Source organism: Acomys russatus, chromosome 1 (assembly GCF_903995435.1).
Source record: "Acomys russatus chromosome 1, mAcoRus1.1, whole genome shotgun sequence".
In the NCBI taxonomy this organism is placed as follows: domain Eukaryota; kingdom Metazoa; phylum Chordata; class Mammalia; order Rodentia; family Muridae; genus Acomys; species Acomys russatus.
In genome coordinates this window covers 109,522,491-109,549,233 of record NC_067137.1, presented here as the reverse complement: position 1 = coordinate 109,549,233, position 26,743 = coordinate 109,522,491, and the positions used below count along the sequence as shown (strand labels likewise).

Here is a 26,743-nt window from a genome sequence, read left to right as displayed (position 1 = left end):
CGTGTCTCTGATGCCGTGTTGATGCTAGAATTGGACATACTGTGTTGTTGTCACAGCCCCTTCCCCACTGTTGCCATTGTTGCTTCGGGTGTGTAGGACGGTCTGGCCTGTTGGGTCTGGCCTGTTGCTCTGGTAGATGATAACTCTGCAGCAGACACACTCTTGCCCGCGGATCTGAGCACCCACATCACACATCGAGTTTGAACACGCATGGGTGATGAGTATGAGAGGGGACAGAGAAAGTCAGCGGTGCAGTGTGGCAGGGTTCTGAAGAGGGGCTGAGGACAGCCTTGGCTATTTCCTTATGGTGGTTCAGGCCTGTGTGTTCCTCCTGAGAAGCTCTGTGACTTACCTGAGGCGTCGCGCCTGCTTGTTTGGGAAAAAGACCAAGAAGTCTAGCCCTTTTTTCTTTCTTTCTGTTTTTTGTTTGTTTGTTTGTTTGTTTGTTTGTTTTTGGTTTTTGGTTTTTCAAGACAGGGTTTCTCTGTGTAGCCTTGGCTGTCCTGGACTCGCTTTGTAGACCAGGCTGGCCTTGAACTCACAGCGATCTGCCTGCCTCTGCCTCCTAAGTGCCCGGATTAAAGGCATGTGCCACCACACCCAGCTAGAAGTCTAGTTCTTGACTCAAGAGAGAGCTAGGTTGTTTAAAAGCAGAGTAGATGCCTTTTAAAACATTCTGCTTGTATCTTGTCTCACTGAGAAATCTAAAACAGCTTGCATGTACTGTCTGACTTTCCCTGCAACTTAATTGTGAAATCAGAAGGACTCCTCCACACCAAGGTTCTATCCCATGCTACCAGCAATGGGCATGCGCATGTACACAGGCACAGCTTTCCTTCACCCTCGGTGAGCAGCGCCGTCCCTGTTAGCACCTTGATTGGCTCCTACGCTGCAGTCCGGTTTCTCCTTAAACATTACAGTGAGTGGACCCCCAACTCTGTCAGCACTCTTGGGTGCTCCAGCAGCCGTCCCATTGGGATGGAAACAGAAAAGCAAGAGTGAGGGTGCCTAGATCTTGGGACTCGGCTTCTGTCAGAGGGTGGAAGCAGGGGCCCCCCCTGACGGACTCGGCCCCTCAGCCTCCAGGAAATCTTTCGTGTTCGAGCTGAACGAGTGTGCCTCCAGCCGCATCCTGAAACTGGAGAAGGAGAACCAGAGCCTGCAGAGCACCATCCAGGGTCTGCGGGACGCATCGCTGGCGCTAGAGGAGAGCAGCCTCAAATGCGGCGAGCTGGAGAAAGAGAACCAGCAGCTTGGCAAGAAGGTGACCTCCCTGGGCAGGCGCAGGGCACCCGGGGTGCATCACACGGGGGTTCCCGCCTCCGTAGCCCTCCTTAACTAAGTCCACTGCCAGGCTCTGGGGCTGGGGCAACAGTGAGCACTTCCTTGCTGGTAGCTCTCCCATAGGACCTGTGTCTCCTGTCTGCATTCTCCTGACATCCTCCTTCAGCCCATATAAAGCTGGTGCAAAGCAAAAAAAAAAAGGGGGGGGGGAGAAGTATCTACTTGATTTGGTCTCTTAGATTTCTTTGGGTTGTTGTGATGGTGGTTTTGGTTTTGTTTGGAGACAGGGTTTCTCTGTGTAGCCCTGGCTGTCCTGGACTCGTTTTGTAGACCAGGCTGGCCTCAAATTCACAGTGATCCACCTGCCTCTGCCTCCCTGAGTGCTGGAATTACATAAAGTACAGATTCCCCAGGTCCATAGAGCCACAGACTGAGCATGAGCCCAGCAGTGTCCAGAGAGGGTCAGCTGTCTGTGGGACAGAACGTGTTGTGATTGAACATGGTGGATGCTTCTGGTGCTGATCAGTTGTCAGGAACTTGCTCAAGGCCACATAGTCAGAGGGAAGGTAGATTTTTTTACTCTTTGCCCCCCTGAGACCAGCATCAGTGTCTCATGCTGAACATGTGTGATCATAGCAAGAAGAGACAGCCTGGCCTTGAAGCCTCTGCGGAGTAGACCGTAGTGTGGGCATCTCCATGGACCAGGATTGCCAGCCCCACAGATGCTCACACTCTAGGAAGCTTGGGCACTGGTGGGTTCCCCCATCAGAGCCTGGCATTGGCGGGTGGCGATGGGAGGGTAATCGTCTGTCCAGGCAGAACAACGCAGTCTGGGCCTACGGCGGCAGCAGTGGAGTGTGTGGGCAAGTGGAGTGGGCAGAAGGGGCAGGGCTTGACAGAGGTTTACCTGGAGGGCTATGGAATCCGAGCAGCTGGGTGCCGCCAGGGGTGGAAGCTGTGTGGTCCTTGTAGGGGGTCTGGCGCCGGGTGCTTGGGGGCTGTGATCTGACCTCAGGCAGAAGTGGGTGCAGTCAGGAAAGAAGAAGCAAGGCATGGAGTAGATTGGACACACGGCAGCATGGGTGGCGTGGGGCAGACATGGTGGGCTGCTGCCCGGTGACGTCTCTTATCCCAGGGAGGAAGTGCAAGTCATGTCAGGCCAACGGCAGGGAAGGTGTGAGGACTTCGCTGCAAAGCAACACTAGTACCTTTTTTTCACTCAAGGACCTGTATGCATAGCCTGGTCAGAGAAGGGCTTGTCTGTCTGTCTGCCTGCCTGCCTGCCTGCCTGTCTATCTGTCTGTCTGTCTGAGCATAGCTCAGACTGGTCACACAGGCTGGATTTTTACGTCCCCAGATTGAGAAGTTGCAAACACAACTGGAGAGAGAAAAGCAGAGTAACCAGGACCTGGAGACTCTGAGCGAGGAGCTGATCCGAGAGAAGGAGCAGCTGCAGAGTGGCATGGAGGCTCTGAAGGCAGCAGACAAGGCCAGGCAGGTAGGTGCTGCCATCACCTCCTCGCTCGCTCACTTGCTCGCGTTGCCATGAGGGGAGCTGAGAAGACAGTTCTGAGTGCTCCGATTAGAAAAGACTAGAGTTCCTGGCATGATTGGTCTAGTTTCATTCTGTTGCTGTGACACGCACCATGACTGAAAGCAACATAGAGAAAAGAAGGGTTTGTTTCAGCTTACAGATTACAGCCCATCACTGAGGGACGCCAAGGAAGCAGGAACCTGAAGGCAGGCCTGCTTGGTACCCGACACAGCATTCCTTCCATGGAACTCACTTACACTGAGGAAGTTCAGTAGGAACCATGGAGGAGGATGCTTGCTCTCTGACTCGCTTGGGCTCAGGCTTAATTAGCTTTCTTATGTAGGCTTAATTAGCTTTCTTATGTAGCTCAGGACTGTCTGCCTAGGGAATGGTGCTGCCCACAGTGGACTGTGCCCTCTTACTTAGTGCATTTCCCCATAGGCCAGTCTGATAATGGCATCCCTCAGTACAGACTCTGCTCTGGTGGCTCGAGGCTGTGTCAGGCTGACAGTTACAGCTAACTAGGATATGTGTGGGTGGAGGCTGCTAAGCATTCTGCATGCACAGGACAATGGCCTGTTTCTAAAAGCCTGTAGTGATGAGGCTGAGACCTTGGCAAACCTGCAGGGTTCTGCTTGCCTCTAGGCAAAAGGGAGTGGAGGGTAAGGGCAAGGCCGGGTTATCAGGTATCTTAGGGTTTTTAGCCTCTGTTGTAGATGGGTAAGAAGTGGGGAGAGGAGGGTGATACCGGCTCTACTCATGATGAAAAGACAAGTAGGGCCCTGTCCATGGAGCTCACCTCGTAAGGCAGGTACCAGGCAGCGGGCACAGGACAAGGGGGCAGGGCCTCGTTAGAGCGGTTGTGCAAGGTTGCTTGGGGCACTGGCCATGAAGCTGAAAAGACACAGGAAGGGACCAAGACATAGAAAGCAGCAGCCTGTTCAGTGTGTCCTCCAGGAAGAAGCTGGGAAACAGAGGAGCCTACAGAAGGCTATGGAGGCTGACAAGAGTGTCCATTGGGTCCCGCTGACCACGACAGAGTAAAACCAAGGGAGCCACTAATACTTTTAATGAAAGAGAAGTGTCATTTGGGTTTAAGATCAAAGTCACGTACTGAGTGTGTTTTGATGAGCCGTGGGTGGGTTTGGGTGTACTGTAAGGCAGCTCTTGAAGGCTTCTACTTGGCAGCCCCCTTAACGAAGCCGACTCCCTGGCTGGCGCCCCGGTCTGAGGTCATGCCTACTGTGCTTACTCACAGATAAAGGACCTGGAGCAGCAGAAGGGCCACCTCCACCAGGCCGTGTGGTCACTGCGGGACAGGCTGCAGGTCAACAGCGCGCAGGACGCGGAGAAGGAAAACAGAGCTCTCCACCAGGCTGTGACCGAGGCAGGCGGCAAGCTCAGCCAGCTGGAGCTGGAGAAGAAGCAGCTACACAGAGACCTGGAGGAAGCCAAGGAGCGAGGGGAGCGGGCAGAGGCCCTAGAGACGGAGCTGCACCGGCTGGAGATGGAGAACAAGCAGCTGGCCGAGAAGCTGACCTCCCTGAAGACGGCGACTGAGAGAGTGGAGGCGCTGGAGCGCGAGAGCCAGGGTCTGGAGCTGGAGAACCGGGCCCTGAGGAAGTCCCTGGACACCCTGCAGAACGTGTCGGTGCAGCTCGAGGGCCTGCAGAGGGACAACAAGGAGCTGGGTCAGGAGAACCTGGAGATGCGCAAGATGGTGGAAGCCATGCGCTTCACGAGCGCCAAGATGGCGCAGATCGAGACGGAGAACCAGCGGCTGGAACGGGAGAAGGAGGAGCTGCGCGCGAGCGTGGAGCTGCTGAAGACCTTAGGCAAGAAGTCGGAGCGCCTGGAGCTCAGCTACCAGAGCGTGAGTGCTGAGAACCTGCGGCTGCAGCACAGCCTGGAGAGCAGCAGCCACAGGTCTCAGGCCTTGGAGAGGGAGCTGGGTGAGCTGGAGGCCGAGCGCCAGGCCCTGAGACGAGACCTGGACGCTCTGCAGCTCGCCAACAGGCAGCTCGAGGGGGCCGAGAAGGACAGGAAGGCCCTGGAGCAGGAGGTGGCCCAGCTGGAGAAGGACAAGAAGCTTCTGGAGAAGGAGACCAGGCGCCTGTGGCAGCAGGTGGAGCTCAGGGACGCTGCCCTGGATGACAGTGCTGCCAAGCTGTCGGCGGCCGAGAAGGAGAGCCGAGCGCTGGACAAGGAGCTGGCCCGCTGCAGGGATGCGGCCGGCAGGCTCAAGGAGCTGGAGAACGAAAACAGGGACCTCACCAAGCAGGTCACCGTGCACACGAGGACACTGACCGCCCTCAGAGAGGTGAGCGAGCCGCGTGCAGGGGCAGTAGCAAGATGGGCCATGGGCCTGTTTCCAGGGTGGGAGGTTCTAGAATGGAAGGGGATCTTGGTGTACCCTCATGAGGTGTTTCTCTTGAAGCTGAGCGCGCGCGTGTGCACGACACACACACACACACACACACACACACACTCATTTCCTCATATTCTGTGCCACCGTAGGTTGTGTCCCCATCAGCTGACCTTGACTGAATACCACAGGTGGAAGATGCACCTAACACACTTGATCTCCTGCCCATAGGAAGCTTAGAATTCCCAAAAATTAATCACAAAGTAAAAAGAGCCATAAAGACAGCCGTGTGTCAGAGAACTGCTTCATACCAGACTAGAAATGGTCAAGCTGTTCTGCTTTTATTTTTAATTACATTTAATAGGCTTTAGGTTTGGGGTGGTGGTTTTGTTCTATTTATTTGCCGGCGTGTGTGTGTCACAGTGTGCATGTGGAGAATGGAAGACGGCTTCAGAGAGTCTGTTTTCTCTTTGCACCGTTTGAGTTCTAGGGACCGAGCTCAGGTTGTCAGGCTAGTCAGCAAGGGGAGCCACCTTCCCAGCCCCACATTGAAGAGGTTTCAAACCCGTGCTTTCTCTGACCGCAAGATAGTTACGCCTTTAGGTTTACTTCCGTAATTATAGGTACCTGTAAGTTGTTCCCAAAATTCTCCACTGTTTTGTTTTAGGTCTGGGGTCTTTTTCTTCCTCTTTGGTGTTGAGGATTGGACGCCTGATCTAGAGCATGCTCCCTGAGCAGTGTCCTGAGCTTTTCCTGCCTCAGTAATCCTGGACGTCCCTGTCCCTTCACAAACATACCAGACAGTTTTTTTTTTTTTTGGTTTTTCGAGACAGGGTTTCTCTGTGTAGCCTTGGCCATCCTGGACTCACTTTGTAGACCAGGCTGGCCTCGAACTCACAGCGATCCGCCTGCCTCTGCCTCCCGAGTGCTGGGATTAAAGGCATGCGCCACCATGCCCGGCTCATACCAGACAGTTTTTACGGATATGTTCCTGGAAGTGGAGCAATGGGGTCAAAGTGTGTGACCATTTCAGCCTCCTGAGTTTTTTGCTTCCTGGGGTCTCTGCTCTGCCTCCCCGGGTGTCTTTTTGTGGGTTGTTGGGTGTTTGTTTATGCCGTGGCTCTAGTAGACAGTATTAGGGTCTGAATGGTCCAGCCTGCAGGTTTTATCTCATACGTGTTCCAGGCGTCTTTGGCTCACTGATTCAGCTACCTGGCTCCTTCCAGCTTGTGACTAAACCATCCCCTAGTGGATGGCTCCTCAGCATGTAGCAGGCAGACAAGGGAGAGATCAAGGGAGAGACATGGCACTCTGTGGAGCTCAGCCTGAGGCGGCTGCAGGCTGCTCTGTGCCTGATGAGAGAAGGGACGTGATTTCAAGGTGAGCTCAGAGCCATGGCAGTGTTCCAAAAAGACAATTATTGGTGGGGGTGAGCCAGGGAAGGGCTCAAACCCTGCATGCCTCCCACAGTCCATGTCTGTCTAGTGCAGGCAGGGTGCACTGTGATGTATTGACCTGCAGGGATCCCCAGGGCTTGTTACACAGATGCAGTCCCATCTCCACAGTCTGGACAGCCATCCATGCAGCAGTCGGCGGCTGTCCTGGGACTTAGCTCTGCTCTTGCTCTTGCTTTTCTTTTGTTTTGTTTTGTTTTGTTTTTTAAACAGAATCTGGCTCAGTCTAGTCTGAGATTCCCTGTATAGCCCAGGCTAGCCTTGAACTCTTGATCCTCTTGTCTCGGCCTCCTGAGTGCCCACCTCCAAACAGCTTTGACCTAGAGCTTCTCCGTCTTAGCACTACTAGGCTTGGGCAGTGACCGCAGCAGGTTAGGAGGCTGTCAGAAACCGCATGCCAGCTCTTCCCTGCATCATCCAGATCCATGTTACTCTAATCCACAGCCCCTTGCCAAAGCTACTCACCTGGCGTCAGCTGCTAGTGGGGAAATTTGATGGCGGAGGCACTGTTGTGCCTATGGTTTGGTAGGAGGGATGGCTGAGAACGGGAGATACAGCTTCCCTCAGAGAGCTTTGCAGGGATGGAAGCAAAAGGGGGGGGCGAACCTAGAGTCCATCATCCACCTTGTGAAAGGTTAGCCCAAGCCAGGGTATGAAATGAACTCCTTCTGAAAGGTTAGCCCAAGCCAGGGATTAAAATGAACTCCTTCTGAAAGGTTAGCCTAAATCGGGGTATAAAATGAACTCCTTCTGGGCATGGAGACAGGAAGTTTGGTTGGGAGCATGCTCTCTTAGCATGCATGAAGTCCTAGGTTGGAATCCCAGCACAAAATCAGGCATAGTGGTGTACACTTAAAATCCTTATACTTGAAGGTAGAAGCAGGAAGATCAGAAATTCAGGTTCCTCCTCAGCTGCACCAGAAGTTCAAGGCCACCCTGAGTTACCTGAGACCCTACCTCAGAAAACAGAAACAACGGCAAAACTCTCTCTTCTTGTTTTCCCCCCGTTGCCATTGAGTATCTAATTACTTGCTAAATTTATAACTTTTAGAAGTCGACTGTATTAGAGAGCTCATGCTGCTACTAAAAGTCAGCACAGAGAATATTTTTGATGTTTGGGGGGAGAACATTCTGGATCTGTCCTCTGTATGTTGCCATGCCATCTGTTTCCAGCTCCAGGAGGGCTGGGAAAGGGTGTTCATCCCCTTTCTTTTGGTGGAACATTCTAGAGTTGACCACCTAGTCACCTAGCCTGCTTGCTTGAAACAGCTAGATTTGGGAAGAAGTGGCTCCAGCATCATTGAGGCCTAAGCCTCTCTGTCAGGCTCCTGTCCACAGCGGTGTCCCCTGCCTTGCAGGACCTGGTGCAGGAGAAGTTGAAGAGCCAGCAACTGACCAACGAGCTGGACAGCCTGAGCCAGGAGCTGGAGAAGGTCGGCCTCAGCAAGGAGCTGCTGCTGCAGGAGGGCAGCAGTCACGCTGACACGTAAGGACAGTGCCCTGCACTAGCCCTGTGCTCTCCGATGAGCCTGAGCTCCTGGGTCTGGGCCTCGGTTTATTCTTTACTGCTGGGGTCACCGTGTGACTCGACTCCTTGCATCTGTCCTTTGTAGTCCAGGTCTTGTCCCTCAGAGTTTCAGGAAATACGGAAGGAGATTCATTTGTGTGGTCAATACGCTGTGGTGCCACTGGATGATGAATCCAGGGCCTCTGGCATGCTTGGCAGGCTTTCCACTGACCTGCAGCCCAGCCCTAAGAGGAGCTCACTTCTCTTTTTAATTTGATGATTTCGATTTTTCCTACCTATGTTCTCTTTGAACAGCTTGGCTTTTCAAAGAAATCTAAGCATGGTGACCCTTTTCTGAATCTGTAACCAACAAGACTCACATGCCTGTTCTGATGATGGTTGGTGCAGTGGAAAGGCTGTGGGTGTGGCGGCGCACGCCTTTAATCCCAGCACTTGGGAGGCAGAGGCAAGCGAATTGCTGTGAGTTCAAGGCTAGCCCGATCTACAAAGAGTCCGGCACAGCCAAGGATACACAGAGAAACCTTGTCTTTAAAAACTTAAAAAAAACAAAACAAAAAAGGCAGGCTGTGGGCCTACCACACAGCCAACATCGTGACCCTGGACCGACTGCCAAGGTTTCCTGGGATGTAGTCTCCTCGTCTATAATGTCTCTGTGGTAGAAGGCCTCTTTATGGAGTGGTTGTAAAATATAGTCATGGTGTTTTGTGTGATGGCGTTGTGGATATGTCAGCTGAGGAAACACGCGCCACCACCATCTCGCCCCAACTCCCAAGGCCAGTGGGTTTGGCTCCCAGGGTCCCTGGAACACCTTCTGCAAGTGGCACATAAAACCAGCTTAGTGGGAAGAAGGTGTGCTGGCCACAGGGGCTGGGATTAGAGGTGAAGGGGTGTGAAACCTGAACTATTGTGTCTTTATATTCTCAGAAAATGCAAGATTTTGGAAGGCAAAAGTGAGTCAGCACTGAAAACAGCACTGGCCATGAAAGAGGAGAAGATTGTGTTTTTGGAGGCACAGGTGGAAGAGAAAGAGAGCTTGAATCACCAGCTACAGACAGAGCTGCAGTTGGTGAGGACTGGACTGAGGCAGCCAGGGGCACTGTTCCAAGGCAGGTGACAAAGAGCTGTAGATCCCAAGGGCACCAGCTTCAGGGCAGGAGCTGGGCACACCAGAGCCAGATGCATGGCGGGGCACGATGAGAAGAAGCTGTGGCTCAGGGCAGTGCCACACCTCCAAGTCACATGTGAGAACATGAAACAGCCCAGAGCAGCAACTAGAGACCTTCAGGCTCCTAAGGCCCCTTACATGGAACAGGCCCTTATATGAACACGTGTGTCAGCTCTTGGGCACATACAAGTACCTGTTCCCATATATGTAGACAGTACACTACATACACTACATGCATGTAGGCATGCTTCCCTCATTCACACTTTCCCCACGTGTCAATAAGGTACTACACATGCGCACACATGTACGCTCTGAGGGGGTCCCAGCCTACTCACCAGTGGGGCCTCCTGCATGGCACCTTCCTGCCTGAGTCTGCTTTCAACATTGCTTGCAGGTAAAGGAAGAGCGTGAGCAGCTCAGGCAGACCCAGGAGGATGGGACGCAGGCTCAGAAAGTACTGAAGCACCCAGCAGGCAAGGTGGTCACCGGTCACCACGAGGAGGCCTGGGGACCCAGCCACAAAGAGGCCACCATGGAGCTGCTCCGTGTGAAGGACCGGGCCATCGAGCTGGAACGCAGTGTGAGTGGGCTGCCCACCCACGAGGAGACCGTCCCGTTTACAGTTGCTCCCGTAGCATGTTGCCACTGTGATGAGTATGGGATGGCAGAGGCCATGGAGGCTATTGGATCTAATAGGACACTTGCTGAGTTGTCCTGGCTGGTCCTTTTGGTCCCGCCAGAGTTTCTTAATCAAGGGACACACCCAGTCTCCTGGGCTGACCCTCCTGCCTGGGACCTGTCCACCAGCCTTTATCCCCGTAGTGTTGTGTGTTTTCCAGAGCTGCCTCCCAGTACCTCAGCCCAAGCTCTGTCTAAACAATGCTTTATTGATACACAGCCACCCCTTTTATATTTACATGTGGTCTGGGCTGCTCTCCCACTGCAGTGGCAGCCATCACTGTTGGCGTAGAGATGATATGGCCGCCGAACTTGGAAGTATACCGTTGGCCCTTATCAGGAAAAGCTGTCCAGTGCTTGTCCCTCTGGCTCTGTTTGATTCACAGCAGTGACTTTATGATTTCTAGTGCACAGGCAGGCCGAGACAGAACGTTAGAGGCTTCTCTCAAAGTCACGTGCTGATAGGCCTGTAGCCAAGTCCTAACTCCTAACCTGACTGGTGGCATAATAGATTATGATCTGTTAGTCTCCTAAGTCCCACCTGCTGCCCCAAGGTAGGGCCAGTTATTAATGAGGACTTGAGCTCCATGGTCAATGGGGGTGTGGCTTCAGCTCACAGAAAAGTACTTTTGGGGGTATTCCACACCAAAGGAAAGAAAGGGAATCATGAAAGTGGCTTGCGTGTCAGCGTGCCCCATGTCTAGGCTGCAGCCCCTGTAGTGTACTGTCTCTTTTTGAAAGTTCTATTGTCCGTTTTCAAGATGGAAGCGATTAACTTCCTGTGCCCCAGCTGGACCTACCCTTGAGGGCTCTAGTAGAAACCCAGGGCCTGTGCCCAGAAAGCAAACGCTGGCCACACTGGGTGACTGGCGCGTGCCTCTCCTCTAGAACGCAGCACTTCAGGCTGAGAAACAGCTGCTGAAGGAGCAGCTGCAGCACCTGGAGACGCAGAATGTGACCTTCAGCAGCCAGATCCTGACCCTACAGAAGCAGAGCGCCTTCCTGCAGGAGCACACCACCGCGCTGCAGACGCAGACCGCAAAGCTGCAGGTAGCTCAACCTGGGCAGCTCTTCAGTAGGAGCTGCAAGGGCAGGGGTGGGCCACCTGCAGACGGGTGGTTGCCGAGAGGCTTACTGTAGACGGAGTCCTTCCAGGTGGGAGGGAGGCTCATGGGACATTCCTATCGCTGGGCCTAGAGGTGCCTGCCTAAAATCTCATTTCTCTGCTTTCAGCTTATACAAACAAACAAGCGTGTGCATGCCCGTGTGGGAAAATGAAAATTTGCTAATTGTAATTTCTGGGAAAAGTTGGAAAGTTACTTATGGAACAGAGACAATAGACAGGAAACTTATTTGGCAAGGAGGTCTGGTTTGTTTTGTTAAAATAAGAAAATAGGATGTTGGTTTGTTACTTTTTTTTTTTTTTTTTTGTTTTGGAAAAAGCCTCTGGTTTTAATATCAGAGTAGTTCTGCTAGAAACTCAGGGTTTAGATGCAGCCCACTAGTAAAAGTGCTTAGCATGGAGCATGCTCAGTTCCGGCCCTAGCAGCACAAAGATAAATACTTAAAAATAAAAAATCAGTCAGTTTACAGTATTGTCTGAAATTCTATCCTTATAGTTTGTCTGTTGATGTCTAGATTAGGCTTTAAAAATAATCAGTAACGATCGAGGTGGGGTGGCACACACTTGTAATCCCAGCGCTTGGAAAGGCAGGAGCAGGTGAATCTTTGTGAGTTCAAGGCCAGCCTGGTCTACAAAGAGAGTCCAGGACAGCCAAGGCTACACAGAGAAACCCTGTCTCAGTAAAACAAAAACAACAACAACAAATCAGAAATGACATGTAAGGGGCGTACATAGGAGGATGACATGATGTTGGCTCAGGGTGACCACTTTTGCATGGCCAGTTTTTTACCATGTTGGCCCCCTTCCAAAGCCAAGTCCTCACGTTCCGGTAGCATCGCCCATGCCCGGCCTCTGATGCTGTCTGTTGCTGGTGGTTCTTGGCCTGCTCACCACACACCGGCCTCTGCTCTCTGCAGGTGGAGAATTCCACACTGAGCTCCCAGAACGCAGCACTCGGGGCGCAGTACACAATGCTCCAGGGCCAGCAGACGGCCAAGGAGGCTGAACACGAGGGTCTGCAGCAGCAGCAGGAGCAGCTGGCGGCTGCCTATGAAGCCTTGCTTCAGGACCATGAGCACCTGGGTGCCCTGTACGAGCGCCAGTCCGCAGAGTACGAGGCCCTTATCCATCAGCACAGCTGCCTCAAGACGCTGCACCGGAACCTGGAGCTGGAGCACAAGGAGCTCGGGGAGAGGTGGGGCCTGGGGGGCAGAGGAGGTGGAGGCCGGAGCACAGGGAGTCTGGGGATACAGAGGTCAGAGGGGCCTGGAGGTGGGGATGTAGCCTGTGGGGGAGGCCGCTGCTGCACCGAGCCCCTAAGGCTGTCCCAGAGGCCACGGTGCTTTCCTGAGGCCTGCACACACACACACACACACACACACACACACACACACACACACACACACAGAGAGCCACCCCCACATTTCCTCTTGGCTGGCTGCTTCTCATTGTTGGTGCACCTGAGCTTTCCCAAAGGGAAGGAAGTACAACCTTCAGCAATTTCTATTTCAGCTGGGCATTGTGGCAGGGGACACTGGAATGAAGAAGTGCCATGGCCCACCTTGGCTCTGCGTGGCCCAGTGTGGATACTTGGAGACCTGTTCTCCTAGAGTTCTTTCTTCTTCCTCCTTTTTCTTCTCTCCTGACCCACACCCCTGGGAAAATTCTGCCAAGTACTGGGTTGTGCACACTCACACTTAAGGATTGCCTCTTCCAAGCTTAAGTCTAGAATACTTGCTTAAAAAAACAAACCAAAATCCTCTCCCCCCGCCCCCGACTATGTTAAATATTGAGTGCGTATGACAAAGCACAAAGTAACCCTACACCTGTGATATCAGAGGCAGGGAGGGAGGACTCACTATTGTGGGTCCCCAGTTGTCCTCCCATAATTACCCACAATACCTTTCTCCTCCAATCTGCCCTGGCTGGTTTTTTTGTTTTTTTTTTTTTAATTTCAGATATGTTGAAAAACACAAAAATGTATACTTTTAGCCATTGACAGCCTCATGTCCTAGGATGTGTGTCATTAAGTCACCCATTGTTGGCTGAGCTTCTGCCATGCACGGAGGGTTCCAGATCCCTGAGCAGGTGCAGCAAGGATCTAAAGTGCTGTGTGTCAGGACGCTTTCACCTTGTGCTCTGCTGCCCCCCAGTGACAGCTGTGCAGTATACAAGGATTGAGTGAGAAAGCTTGGGGGCAGGGAGATCATCTCACCTACCCACTCCCAATGCCAGGTGGGGGCAGCAGTGTGGGCCTCTGTACAGAGTGAGGCAGGTGTGAGGAGGGGTCCGCTGTTTCCTACAGCAGGATTGAGCTGTTGACTCTGCGGTTTGCTTTAGATCTGCTGGTTCTTAGCCAGTTTGTAACAGGAGTCCCTAAAATAAAGGGTGTGTAGCACAGCTCTCGTTCTCCCAGGCAGCCTACAGCAGGGGCTGGCTGCGACAGGGAGGCCAAGGGACCAGAGGATGGACAATGACTCTGGGCCCCCGTGGGACAGGGGAGTGGTGCTAGATAGCCCCGCCCTGGCAGCACTTGTCTTGCTTCCTGCTGTCCTGCCTCTCACCACTCCACAGAGAAAAGGGTTCAGAGGAATGCCCCTTTTCTGAGAGGGTGTGTACCTGTGTCCTGGAGTGTGAGTTTCTTGTAGAGTTGGGGCCAGCGTCAGGGTAGATAGAGCCTGGCCGTGTCTCCTCCCTCAGGCACGGCGGCTTACAGAAGCGGAAGGCGGAGCTGGAAGAGTTGGAGAAGGCACTGAGCACGGAGCGGGAGGCGCTGCAGCGGGAACAGAGGACCAACGCTGTCGCCACAAGTGAGAACCAGAGGCTGCGAGGAGAGCTGGACAGGTGAGCACCTGGGCTCACCCAGCCTTGGGAGGAGTGCGAGTGACACCCAGAAATGGGCTCAGACCGGTCCTCTCGAACTCTTTGTCTTGTGTTTTCATGAACTGCATCTTTTTTGGCTAGGTAGGGGGCCAAGGGCTATGCTGCCGGGGGCTAGGTGGTCGTGCTCAGCCAGGACAGGGAAGGGTGGCTCTTGTGTTTGGGTAGGCAGTAGTCTCTGGTCCTCCTTACTCCACAGACTCACCTACTCACTGGTGCTTATTTGTTACCAGAATCTCACTTTTTCGTGGACCTGCACAGAGGCCACAAACTATTCGAGTCATTGGGTTCGCCCTGCTGTCTTGTTTCTTTCATCTCTCCCACTGTGAACAAGAATCTTCCCAGGACCTACTATGCGCCAGCCACGTCTTTAGTGTTTAACATTTCAAGTCCTTATCTCGCTGTGTGAAGAAGCCTCAGGCACGGTGCTTAAGTGCAGTTAGTGTCCCCGCGTGCAGGGCAGCCAAGGGCCTAGCAGAGAAAACACCTGTATCATATGAGCTTCGCCTGTGAGTCTGAGTGCTGGTGTGTGTGTGTGTGTGTGTGTGTGTGTGTGTGTGTGTGTGTGTGTGTGTGTGTGTGTGTGAGAGAGAGAGAGAGAGAGAGAGAGAGAGAGAGAGAGAGAGAGAGAGAGAGAGAGAGAGAGACGTAGGACGCCTTTGAGCAGGCAGCCACCTGCAACCGCGTCTGGATCTGTTGGAAACCAGGAGAGCCCGTGTTTTCCTTCCGAACGAGGTTCAGTGTCCACTGATTTCACGTTTGAGGTGATTTAATAGAACTGGACTCCTGGCCAGCACCCCTTCTTGTTTTACAGATGAGGAAGTCAGATGATTCAGAGATCAGGTACCACTGGAGGTTAAACCTTTAGTTAACGAGGGTTGAGCCCAGACCTTCTCTTGTTTCAAAGCCTGACTGGGGCACACTGCTTCCTTCTACATCCTTGAGTAACTATATCTTGGAGTTTAGAACCCAGGTGCCTGTGGTAAACAGCAGGTGTGACAAGTGTGTGTGGAAGCACTGCCCCAGTGGGCACAGACTGTGATACGGAGTACTTGAAAGGGTCCTGCAGTGGACTGGATGCAGCAGCCTTGGAGTCAGGCCATTCCTGTTTCTAGTCTCTATGAGGATGGATACCTGGATGCAACTGTGATGAAGCCTCTCAATTCCTAGACATTGACAGTGAACTTGGTTTTTGTGTTTGTTTCTAAGATTTATTTCTGTGTTTTAACTGTATCTATGTGTGTGTATTTGCACATGAGTGCAGGTACGCATCGAGACCAGGTATGTCAGGCCCTCCTCTAGCTGAAGTTTACAGTTGGTGTGAGCTGCCCTAACCAGGTCCTCTGTAAGAGCACAATGCTCTGCCTGCATGTGCACCTACACAACACAAGAGGGCATCAGATCACATTATAGATGGTTGTGAGCCACCATGTGGTTGCTGGGAATTGAACTCAGAAACTTTAGAAGAACAGACAGTGCTCTTAACCTCTGAGCCATCTCTGCAGCCCCCCAGTATGTGCTCTTAACTACTGAGCCATCTCTCCAGCCTGAGATCCAAGCTGACTTATGAGAGTTAGGATGGCAGTAATTGTAGTCGGTACAGGTAGGTACCTTACCTGCACATCCCATTTTGTCATATATCAGGAGTTAAAAATTCCACAGAGCTGGGCACAGCATTTTTTATTTTATTTTTACAATGACTGACTTTTCATGTATTTTCTTACAAAAATAGAATATAATTAAATATGATTTTACTAACTCTGATTAGCTAGGTCTCTAGTACTGGGCTGAGTGGCTCTTAAGTTCAATTAGAGAGTTGTTGGTTACTGCCAAGGTGTTTGTGCCACTCTTCCACCTGTAGGGTCACTGTGCCGTGCTGATGGTTGATGTGGTTTGTAGGTGTCATGGCTAGGTGGGACTATCGGCTGTCTCTCTGTTTTGTAAGCTTGTAGGCACAGCATTTTAGAGGGGGAAAAAATAATTCTCTAAAAAAAAAAAAAAAAAAGTTTAATAGCACAGCTCTTTTTTCCACTGACAGCAGAATGCCTAAATTGTAATGTCAAAGGCCACTGGCCGTGATGTCCCTTTGTGGCCAGTGTCATAGCCTGCACACATCTTGTTCCCCCTTACCCCAACCCAGACCAGAATAACATCAGGGATGTCCTCCTAGAGTCCTAGAGAACACATTTTGAAAAGCAACAATTGTGCTCGGTGTTCTTCCATGACTCCGTGTGGGCTTGCACAGTCTGCCCCGGTCAGAAGGGGTACAGACCCCGCAGCTGCAGGCCCTTCTGTCTTCGGGATGCTTTTTAGCCCCTGCTCCCCGTGTCCCTCCTGCCCTAGGGTCAGTTTCCTGCACCACCAGCTGAAAGGAGAGTATGAAGAGCTGCACGCCCACACCAAGGAGCTGAAGACCTCCCTGAACAACGCTCGGCTGGAGCTGAACCGCTGGCAGGCACGCTTCGACGAGCTGAAGGAGCAGCACCAAAGCATGGACATCTCCCTGACCAAGCTGGACAACCACTGTGAGGTGAGGCGTGGCTTCAGGCAGGTCTGCGAGGGGCCAGCCACCTTCCTGGGGGGCTTCTCCAAGACTGGAAATGTCCCTGAAGCCAGGGTGGGACGAGATTGCCACCTGTGATGGGGTCATCACAGAAGCCACCTTGCCTGACATTTGCTCCGTGAGGTCAGCAGCGGCTTCCATCAGACCTTCAGGCTATGGTAGCACCATCTTTGGTCCCTCTTCATTTCAGCAGAAAGAGGCATGAATGAAGTGGCCTGGGCGTGAGTGCGGCTGTGTAGCTTGGATCCTGGAGCTGGATGATCCAGCTGTTGGTGGCCCAGAGCTTATCAGAAATAGGCATTGTGGGAAGCAAAGCCCTCCTTTCAATAGAGTCTCAGATAGATATCACAGTACAGAGAGTTTGAGGAGAGCTAGGGGGTCCCTCCTGATCGCTGAGCCATCCACACCCTTAGAAACATGTAGGCAATGGGGAACCTCGGCCTCAGGTTCTGAGATACTTACCTCCTGGTCTTGCAGCCAGATCTGAGCAGTCCATGGAGGATAAGAGGCGTGGCCCCTGTGCCCTATTGGGGAGGGGTGGCACTGTCCAGGGAATCTGTGTCCACTGGGGACTGCCGTTGCAGGAGGCACACTAGAAGTCTTTGTGTGTGTTTATATGTCTGTGTATCTGTGTCCACGTCAATGTGCAGGTGTGTGCGTACGTACTTGTGTGTGTGTGCTGTTACATGCTGAGCCATTTCCTTGAACCTCAAGGAAGTGTTCCTATAAGGGAAAGGAATGGTCTAACCTTTGTCCTTCCATGTCTGCTCCTCACATACATGTAGGTTCTGCATAATAATTAAGACAAAAGGTAGATTGTGATCTTTCGATTAATGGTGAGGTTAATGTTGTAGTGTAAAGTGGGGTGAAGAGGAAGGTGGGAGGAGCTTGCTTCCCTCCTGTGGCTTTCCTGTCTGCCTTCAGAGCCTGGGTCTTGCCACTACACTACAGTACTGTCCTAAAGCAAAGATCTCTGAACTTCAGCCCCCAGGCCAGACCTTCCCTACCACCTGCATCCACACAGCCCGTGAACTAAGAGTGGCTCTTGACAGTTTTAGTGGTTGGGGTAAAGATCAGATGAATGATATTTTGTGGCCAGTGAAAATTATATGAATTTTTTGCGCGTGTGTGTGTGTGTGAAGTTCTGTTGCGACACAGCCACTCTTAGGTTAGCTGTGCTACAGCCTTTGTGCTGCAGGGGCATAAGACTACATGGCTTGGGAGGCCTAAGGTCTTTATAGTCTCTGGCTCCCTTTCACAGTGGAACTTGTTGAAATTTAGCGCTTCGTAGTAACTACCTTTGAAACAGTTTTTTTTTCAATGAGATTAATAAATTTCTCTTTTCCAGTCCTGGGGGTAGCAGTCCTCTACGACTAGCTAGGGCCACATCCTTGGCCCCAGTAGTAAAATTAGTTGTAGTGACATTTTTTACTCAACCCATAGAGCAAGAAGATTACTTCATGTATAATCTCCTATTCGCCCTTTTCATACTGAGCTTTCATCATCTGCTGTATGACTTGTTTTACCCTCAGTCCAAACATCTCGTCTGTGCTCTCCACAGCACAAGCTGCCAGTGGGCTGCTGGGTCAGGTGCTGTGGGTTGATCCTTCCCGGGTCTTCACTAGCGCAGACAGTGGCAGTTCGGGTTTGCGGCATAGCGTCACAGGGTCACATGGTGTCATCTGTGTTTCAGCTGCTCTCCCGTCTCAAGGGGAACCTGGAGGAGGAGAATCATCACCTGCTGAGCCAGATCCAGCTGCTGAGCCAGCAGAACCAGATGCTTCTAGAACAGAACATCGAGAGCAAGGAGCAGTACCACGAGGAACAGAAGCAGTACATGTAAGTGGGCCGTGGACGGTGGTGTGTCCGTACGTGGCCCCTGCACCACCGGCCCCAGCCCCCCACGGTGTGCAGTCTTCACCCGGCCTCCTGAGGTCCTGTCTTCTCCTCCCTCAGTAGGCCCATCACTCCTAGGACAGAACAGCCCTTAGCCATTGGGGTTTGGAGGGTTGGAGGTATAACTGTCCTGTTCTGTGAAATGCTCTAGGTTTCTGAAAGGCATGGCGGTTGGCCTGTGCCTTGTGTGAAGTTCCCTGTTCCTGTGCGTTCTCTCTGTATGCGCGTGCACACATGTAGAGAAGGTGTACGCATGCATATATGTGTACATGTGGAGGTCAGAGGTCAACCCTGAGTGTCGTTTGAGACGAGGTCTCTCATTGGCCTGTAACTTCCTGATTAGACTGGGCTGTCTGGCCAGTGAGCTCCCAGGTCTGCCTGCCTCTCTCCCATTGGGATTACAAAGGCACTCCACTGCGCTTGGCTTTTTACGTGGCTTCTGGGGCTCGGTCTCAGGCCCTCGCATGCTTCCATGGCAGTTACTTTACCAACTGAGCTGTGTCTCCTCTGCCCTCCTTTGCTTTTCCTAAAGCATTACTCAGCACTGGAAGGCCTCTCTCTGGTTCCAGGCTTGAGTTCATTTGCAGCGATACGCATCAGCACCCCTGTAGAAATAGGCAGCGGCCGTGTGTCTCTGGGAAGGAGTTCACACTGGAAGCTGACTGGCGAGTAAGTCCCCCAACTTGTGCAGGTCCCCAGAGCTTGGAACCATGGGGTGACAGGTATGAACTGGAATTAGAGAGGCCCAGAAAGGAGAGTGGAGGGAGTCAGCTTATGCTGCTAAGATGAGAGGGGGCCAGGTTGGGTGGTGGGAGTAGGGTGTGACAGATGATCTAGGTGCTGGGAATGTGGGGGAGAGAGGGGTGCCCACTTACAGACACTGGATCCACTGGGAAGGGTTAGAAGGGATTTGGGTCTAGGCCTGGGCACTTGTCAAAGGCAGTGATCAAGAGGAGGAAGTCTGATCCTGGAACCTACAACCAACGTGTGTCACTCTGTACTGTGCCTGTCTCTCCCCATGACCAGTATCTCGGGCAAGCCCTGTGCTGCTGACCTGAGTATGCTTAAGACAAGACATGTGGCACATGACTTTAATCCCAGCACTTAGGAGGTTGAGGTTGGTAGATGGTCTCCTGTAAGTTTGAGGCCAGCCTGGTCTACATATCAAGTTCCAAGACCGCTAGGGCTACACAAAGAGAGACCCTTTTCAAAACAAAATTAAAAGGCAGGAATTAGGGAAGGACGTGTCCCAGCTCTCTGATGTAGCTGTGCTGCCGCCTCTCTGCCCTACCACGTCTGCTCACCCACCTACTTCAGGATGGTTTCTGTGCAAGCCCGCGTTGTCATTTGGGATCTGTGTGGCAGTTGCTTAAAGCTGACCCCCTGTAATTTATGTAGAGGAATCAACAGCTGAGGCTGGGCAGGTGCTAGCAAGGAAGCGACAGGAGATTATTGGTGTTCTTTGCCTTAGAGTGTGTCTGTGGCAGGCTATGGCTTGGTATACCTCTCTACTTGTTCCAAGTAGTGGGCGCACCATTGTGGCCTTGTCCTAGAGTGCAGCCATCACAGTGGGGTCTTGGGAAAGCCTTTAGCAGGCACAAAGCCCTCTCCACTTCAACAGCGAAGTGACCTGAGCAGTTACTGCTGTGGGCCTCACTTTCCTGTGAGAAAGTTAATGGGGTCTGAGCTAGCTAACCATATGGAAGAAGCACCCCCCCCCAAGAGTCCAGCAAGCATAGCAGACACCCCAGGACACAGTTTGGGGCTGCCAGTAGCTTGCTGTGATATTAGAAGGGTGAGCCGGTTTCCGCCAATTAGAGACAGAATTGCTTCAGCCTCTGAGCTTCTGGCTTTTCAAATGGTCACTATACCCAGCTGCTTTATTCCTGCATGGCCGCTCTGCGGGGCTGGCTGCCCAAGGCCTGCTCAGACTCGTCACGGGCCTCATCCTTTGGCATTTAGCCTGTTGCCTTCTCTGCGTGTCCCCTAGAAGCAGTTTGCCTCACAAGCTGTTACCAGGCCCCAGGGTGCAGCCTCAGTGCTTGGGGGGGTTACTGTGCTTGGTGACACCGTTGTGTTAGGACAGTGTATGCTACCTGGTGTCCTGCATTGTTAGGTCTAACTGGGAAGTCATGGGAGTGTCCAGGCATGAGTTCTCAGGTGGTCCCAGGTTTGTTCTATTGAGCCCACTTAGCTGGATTTTTAAGATCAGATCTCACTTTGTAGCTTTGGCTAGACCTGAACTCATTATGTAGACCAGGCTGACCTCAAACTCAAAGAGATCCACCCGCCTCAGCCTCTTGAGTGCTGGGATTACAGGTATGTGCCACCAGAACCAGGAGAGTCATAGGTGCTCATACATTCCCAAGTCAGGGACCAGTGTGGGGATGAGCACCCTCCGGCCTCAATCCAGATGCTGATTTCTGCCCTAAGTAGGGCGAGTAAGTGCACTCACTCGTTAATTAAAACTGTCCCTTCTGTTTACAGAGACAAGTTAAACGCCTTACGGAGACACAAGGAAAAACTGGAAGAAAAAATTATGGATCAGTACAAGTTCTATGACCCTGCTCCAAAGAAGTGAGTGGATCCAAGACCGGTGGCGTACAGTGACTGATCATAGCTTAGCTGAGAGAGGGCAGCCTGGGAGCGGTAGGAGAGGACTCTGTGCCTCCTACTTACAGATGCCCCTACTGCAGTGGCTCTCAGCCTTCCTAGTCTGTGCCCCTTTAATACAGTTCGTGTTGTGGTGACTCCACCCACCCATAAAATTATTCCATTGCTGCTTCATAACTGTAATTTTGCTATTGTTACGAATCATAACATAAATATCTGAAATATCTGAGATGCAGCTATATGACCCCTTTGGGGTCCCATGTGACCCACAGGTTGAGAACCACCGTCCATGTGGCAAAGAAGTTGCAGCTTCTCTCAGCCCCACCCCGCATACCCCAGCTTGTCCTGTGAGGGGTGTTGAATGCCAGCCAGCCCCGACGGGACATGGGGGTGACTCACCCATGAGCCCTGATAAGAGACAGAAGCTGTGAGTCAGTGCCATTAAAGCTGAGTGGCATGGTTGCCTCATGGGAGTTTTAACACGATGTGGACAGCGCAGCCATGATTTATAAGGGGCAGGGATCTTGAGCAAGACCCCTGGCTGGGCTCCCCAGTTATCAGTCGTGGGGTGCACACACTGGCCTTAGTCCCTCTGTAAACACAGACCCTCTGGGTGTCTTCATTAAGTGGTGTTTTCCCCTGCGAGCAGTGGCCCCAGGTTGTGGGGCTAGCTCAGTGCCTGCAGTAGCCCAGCATCTCTTGTAGTGCTTCCCCTGGTCTGTGGCCTGAGCCTGGAGAGCGCTCCTTACCCACTTTCTCAGCCGCGGAGCTTGATGGAGGCTGCGATAAGAAGTGGAAGTGACAGGCGAACAAGGGCCGGTGCAGCTGTCCCTCCCCTCCCCTCCAGATACGGGCAGCACGCCTTTAGTGCCCTTTAACCCAGTCACCTTCTGTGCCCCCGGTACAGCCTGCGGAATGGCGGGAGCACAGCACAGTCGTTGGTTAACTTGATCAGGTACTATGCCTAAAAATGACATTCACAGGGGGAAAAAAAAGAAAAGAAAAGAAAGAACATGTAGTCAGTACGGCCCCGTTTGTGCACATCATAGATGAGTAAAGGTGCTGTTCAAGTGTTCTTCTGGAAGACCAGTGTGGGTTCTGATACCTCCTGCTTCTGCACAGCCTGCACCCAAGAATTAGGCTCCTCAGTTCAGGGCCTCAGCTGTACAAATAAGATCATGACACCGTGCTCTTTCCTTGAGGGTCCTGGGATGGAGCTTGGTGCCTTGTGAGTGCTAGGCAACGGCCCTGCCACTGAGCCGCACCTCCAACCCAGTGCAGTTGTTTGCCTGTGTGAGCATGGGTTGTGACTTCTAAACACTCTTCTAATTAGGAAGAACCACTGGATTGGAGCCAGAGCCCTAGTCAAACTGATCAAGCCAAAGAAAGAAGGTTCCAGAGAACGATTAAAATCCACTGCAGATAGCCCCCCCTGGCAGCTGGAGCCCTCAGACCCTGCCTCACCATCTGCATGTCAGCCGCTCAGATCACAGGCGGAGAACTCTGACAACCCCCAGTTGGGTTCCAGCTGTGCAGAAGAACGCAGCACCCACAACGGGCCTGTGGGGAAAGGTAGGCGCAACTGCCAGCTGTGGCAGGATGAGGATAGAGGCTCTGAAAGCTCCACTCAGTGATGGAGTGTGCCATGCCTCTGTGGGAATGTGACAGTGTTTGTGTCCATGGGAGTGCGGCTCCTACCTGAGCGTGTCACCAAGCCCCAGGCTGCTATGGCCGTGTGGCCCAGAGCACTTTGTTACTTTTGCATGGGGAACACCATTTGTTAGACGGGCTAGTTGGTTATTTGAGGATCCACTGTTGATGTTTGGTCAGGCACCCTGGGGAGACAACAGCAGCAGATGTGTTTGGGGGCCCCTGAGTTGCATCAAAGATGATGGTTAGCTCTTTTTAATACAGTAATCAGACATGTATTGACCACATTTTTTTCCCCACATGCCCAGTTTCAGAAAGTCCTGAGTGGCTGTTGCCTTTCATTGTTTGAGTGGTACCTTGGTTTATTCTCCACACAATTTGTACTTGAGTCCTATAGCTTTGGGATGTGGGGAGCCTCTTCCCTAAGGGCTGGCATTTGGAATTTGCCAGGGGCTCTGAAGTAAGAGCGGGGAACACTGGTCTTCGGTGCTGTGGTTCATCGGGTGTTACAGGCCACACGAGTTGCACATGATGATGCCTTGGTCTTTATAACACCTCTGAGATGTTTATCATATTCCTGTGCAGTGAAAAAATCTCATCTAAAAGATAATATTGTTGGGGCTGGAGAGATGGCTTAGCAAGTTAAGAGCATTGGCTCCTCTTGCAGAAGATAACGGGTTTGATTCCCAGCACCCACATGACAGCTCACAACCATCTGTAACTCCAGGAATCCGAGGCCCGAGGCCTCCACAGGCACTGCATACATACAGTGTACTTACATACATCCAGGCAAGCAGCCATACACAGCAAATAAAAACAAATATTTTATGTTTAAATTTGGCTTTTCCAAGATGGGGTTTTTCCTTTGTAGCGTTGGCTGTCCTGGAACTCATTCTGTAGATCAGGCCTTGAACTCAGAGATCCACCTGCCTCTGCCTCCCAAGTGCTGGGACTAAAGGTGTGTGTCACTGTGCCTGGCTCCCTTCTTTTTTTAACAAGTCATATTGCTGTGCACACATACAAAAGGAAGAGGCTGGCGAGGTGGGTTGGATATGGCGTAGACATTTTTCTCACCATCACTGCCAGGCCTATACCGGCTGAATATTTTTGAAGCTGGGTTCAAAATTAACATCTGTTATGGTATCAAAATGACCGTTATAGAATCTGAATTACAAGTTGCCTTAAACGTTGTGAAAAGTCCAAGTTTATTTTTTACTATTGGGGGGTGGGGGGGGCGGCGCAGTTTTTATTTATTCTAGACCTTCACCCTGAGCAACTTAAATTTTTATCAAAAGACACCGGAACTTTCTGAATGTATGTCAGGGAGTTCATGCTCTTGGGCTGACACTGAGAGTGAGTAACAGGTGTCCTCTGGGTGTGGGTTATGCCACTGGTGTCTTCTTCAGCTGTGAGGATGCTCACGCCTGTCAGTCACATCTCCGTCCTTGGAGTAGGTGAAAGGTGTGTCAGCCCTGAAGCAACAGCGAACGCGCTTGACATTCGAGACAGGGTCTCTTACTGCAGCTCAGTCTTGTCTGAACTCATTACATAACCCAGACAGGCCGTGAACTCATGGCAATCCTCCTGCCTCAGCTACTTGAGTCCTGGGAGTACAGCTGAGAGTAGCTACACCCAGCTCTTAACTAATTCTAAACATTAGCCTAACATTTCTGGCAACCCCGAGAGGGCATGTTACTTCCGGTTTCAATACTGGCGATTTCTTGACGTTCCTCATCTCAGTCTGTGCTGTTCTTCATGTTGGATGAATTGGCCATGCTCAGTTTAATCAAGAAAACTTTCAGAAGCCGTGTCCTGGTAGCACACTCCTTTAGTCCCAGCACTAGTGAGGCAGAGGCAGGCAGAGCTCTTGGGCTAGAGGCCAGCCTGGTCTACAGAATGAGTTCTAGGACCACCAGGGCTACACGGAGAAACCCTGTCTTGGGTAGGGGGAAGCAAGAAAGAACATTCAGATAAAAGAATGTCCCCCTGGTCCAGACTGCCACAGGGAGCTGAGAGACCTTTGAACTACTTTGCATGTTTCTGTCTCCTCTAATCCCTCACAACCTGTGAGGTGGACATCTTTTTATGTTATATATTTAGTTTTTAGTCTTGTGATGGTAACCCGAGTAGCTCGGGTCCCTGCATATTCCAGTCTGGCTGTGTTCTGTTTACTGCCTCCCTCAGGTGCGGCCACTAACCTAGCACTCAATCTGCAATGTGGGATTTGACCTCTAGGTGGCGGTATAGCAAAAGAAACAGATTCTGGTCTATGCTTTACTCCTAAACCAGCAATCTGTTGGATCAGTTAATTCCGCTGAAAGGTATGTTCAGGAGCCTAGATCAGCCTTCCGGCTTTGTGCTGGCTCCACATTGAAGGCCAAGAAGAGGAGGATGTGGGGGGAGTCTGAAAGGAAATCATTCTTCTGGGTCTTAGGGGGTTGGGGTGTGAAAAAAGACATTTTAGTGTTTTTGAACTCATCTTGCCTCAAGAGGTGGTTTTTGTGGGTGCCTCAGGTAGGCGGTACCCTGACAGCAGGCCAGCGTGTTGTTAGGTGTGTCCAGTGTCCTGGAGTGGGAACAGGAGCTAAGTCGTTGGGGAGCCTGTCATTAAAGTGAATGAGTAAGCGAGCCTGGCTACCTGTTAATAAGCGTTCTTACTCGGTAACCTAACACACTGAAGCCGAACCGCCATCCAGACCAGCGCCTCCCGGGCTAGTGCGCCATTCTCCCGGTGTGCTGCTCTGTGAGTAATGTTGGCACCAGGGTGCCACTACCTCCAATTGAGTCAGAGCATGAACATCTCCGGCCTGGGTGTTGGGCATTGGCTGGACAGGATTTTGCCGTCCTAAGTAGTACATGTTGCTTAACTTAGACTCATGTGTGATTGCTGTTCATTTCATTTGTTTCCCTTTTTTTTTTTCCTTCCTATCATAATGATAACAATGTAGCAGCCCAGCGCAAAAAGAGTCCCTTTTTGAGAAGCAAAAGCAAGGACAAAGACAAGTCCCCATCGGGCCACCCAGCTCTCTCTAAGCGCCTGCGGTTCTGGTCGTCCTCTGACATCCCATCCTCCCCTAACGAGTCTGTCTCTCCCTTGGACATTGGGGATTTCTGATCCCTTCCTTTACCATGTGTCTGCATCATGTGTCCCTCCTTCATTTCTGAAAGTCACCAACCAACCAAAGGACATTAGTCCCTAAAGGCCGCTGGGCCCCTAGTGGACCCCTGTTCCTCATCCCAGTTCCAAAGTAGCCATCGTGGATTCTGATTGCAAAGTAGAAGATGAGTTGCCGTGCTCCCTGGACCATTTCTTCAGCACAGCACAGTGTTAGGGGACCCTCGGGATGTACGTGCACTTACTTGTCCTTGGGCCAGGAGTTCCGTGCTCAGTAAGTGACAAGGCCTCGTGTCCCTCCCCGTCCCGCAAGCTTCTGTCCTGCCCGTGTGCCAAGCGGAAGTGGCCAGTTGTTGCTGTGCTTCCTAAAATACCCACCGGCGAGTGAGCTGCCTTTTTAAAGATTTGTTTCTGAGCAGCCAAAACTTTGTCCCCACTCTTTGTCAGGACACAGAGTTACTGGCATCTGCTCGTGAGCCCCCGCCCAGTTCTGTGTTTTGAAGGACTGGCTGCTCTGTTGAAGCAGTTAGACTCACTGAGCTGAGTTGGCCCATCCAGACGGAAGTATTGTGACTGTTGTGATTCTCTGATGTCCTAGATGGTGAAATCAAAAACGTAGCGGACAGAAAGTCTATGAGCACATAAGTCACACCCAGGGCAGGGAAGATGGTGACCAGAGAGGTCACCTCCATGTCATCTTTCCACCGTTCATGTACCTCAGTTCGGTGATTTGGGCCATGGCCCTGTCTCCTATATGTTTTATATGGTCTCCCTTAAAGTAACTCACTATTTGCAGGTCACTTTATCTTAAAAGGGACGGTTAAGCCGTGCGTGGTGGCACACGCCTTTAATGCCAGCACTCAGGAGGCAGAGGCAAACAGATCGCTGAGAGTTC

General features: G+C 51.9%; 1 protein-coding gene across 1 annotated transcript in view; it reads left to right on the top strand.

Moving 5' to 3' along the window:
* Positions 1 to 26,743, top strand: part of Ccdc88c (coiled-coil domain containing 88C) — a 116,327-nt gene that overhangs the window by 77,629 nt on the left and 11,955 nt on the right. Inside the window, exons 13-25 of the mRNA XM_051150542.1 lie at positions 1,080 to 1,264; positions 2,642 to 2,782; positions 4,077 to 5,138; positions 7,996 to 8,123; positions 9,090 to 9,231; positions 9,725 to 9,910; positions 10,897 to 11,058; positions 12,049 to 12,326; positions 13,832 to 13,975; positions 16,355 to 16,541; positions 18,268 to 18,413; positions 20,958 to 21,047; positions 22,417 to 22,655. Of these exons, the coding sequence (XP_051006499.1) occupies positions 1,080 to 1,264; positions 2,642 to 2,782; positions 4,077 to 5,138; positions 7,996 to 8,123; positions 9,090 to 9,231; positions 9,725 to 9,910; positions 10,897 to 11,058; positions 12,049 to 12,326; positions 13,832 to 13,975; positions 16,355 to 16,541; positions 18,268 to 18,413; positions 20,958 to 21,047; positions 22,417 to 22,655 (3,090 nt within the window). The remainder of the gene's footprint in view (positions 1 to 1,079; positions 1,265 to 2,641; positions 2,783 to 4,076; positions 5,139 to 7,995; positions 8,124 to 9,089; positions 9,232 to 9,724; positions 9,911 to 10,896; positions 11,059 to 12,048; positions 12,327 to 13,831; positions 13,976 to 16,354; positions 16,542 to 18,267; positions 18,414 to 20,957; positions 21,048 to 22,416; positions 22,656 to 26,743) is intronic.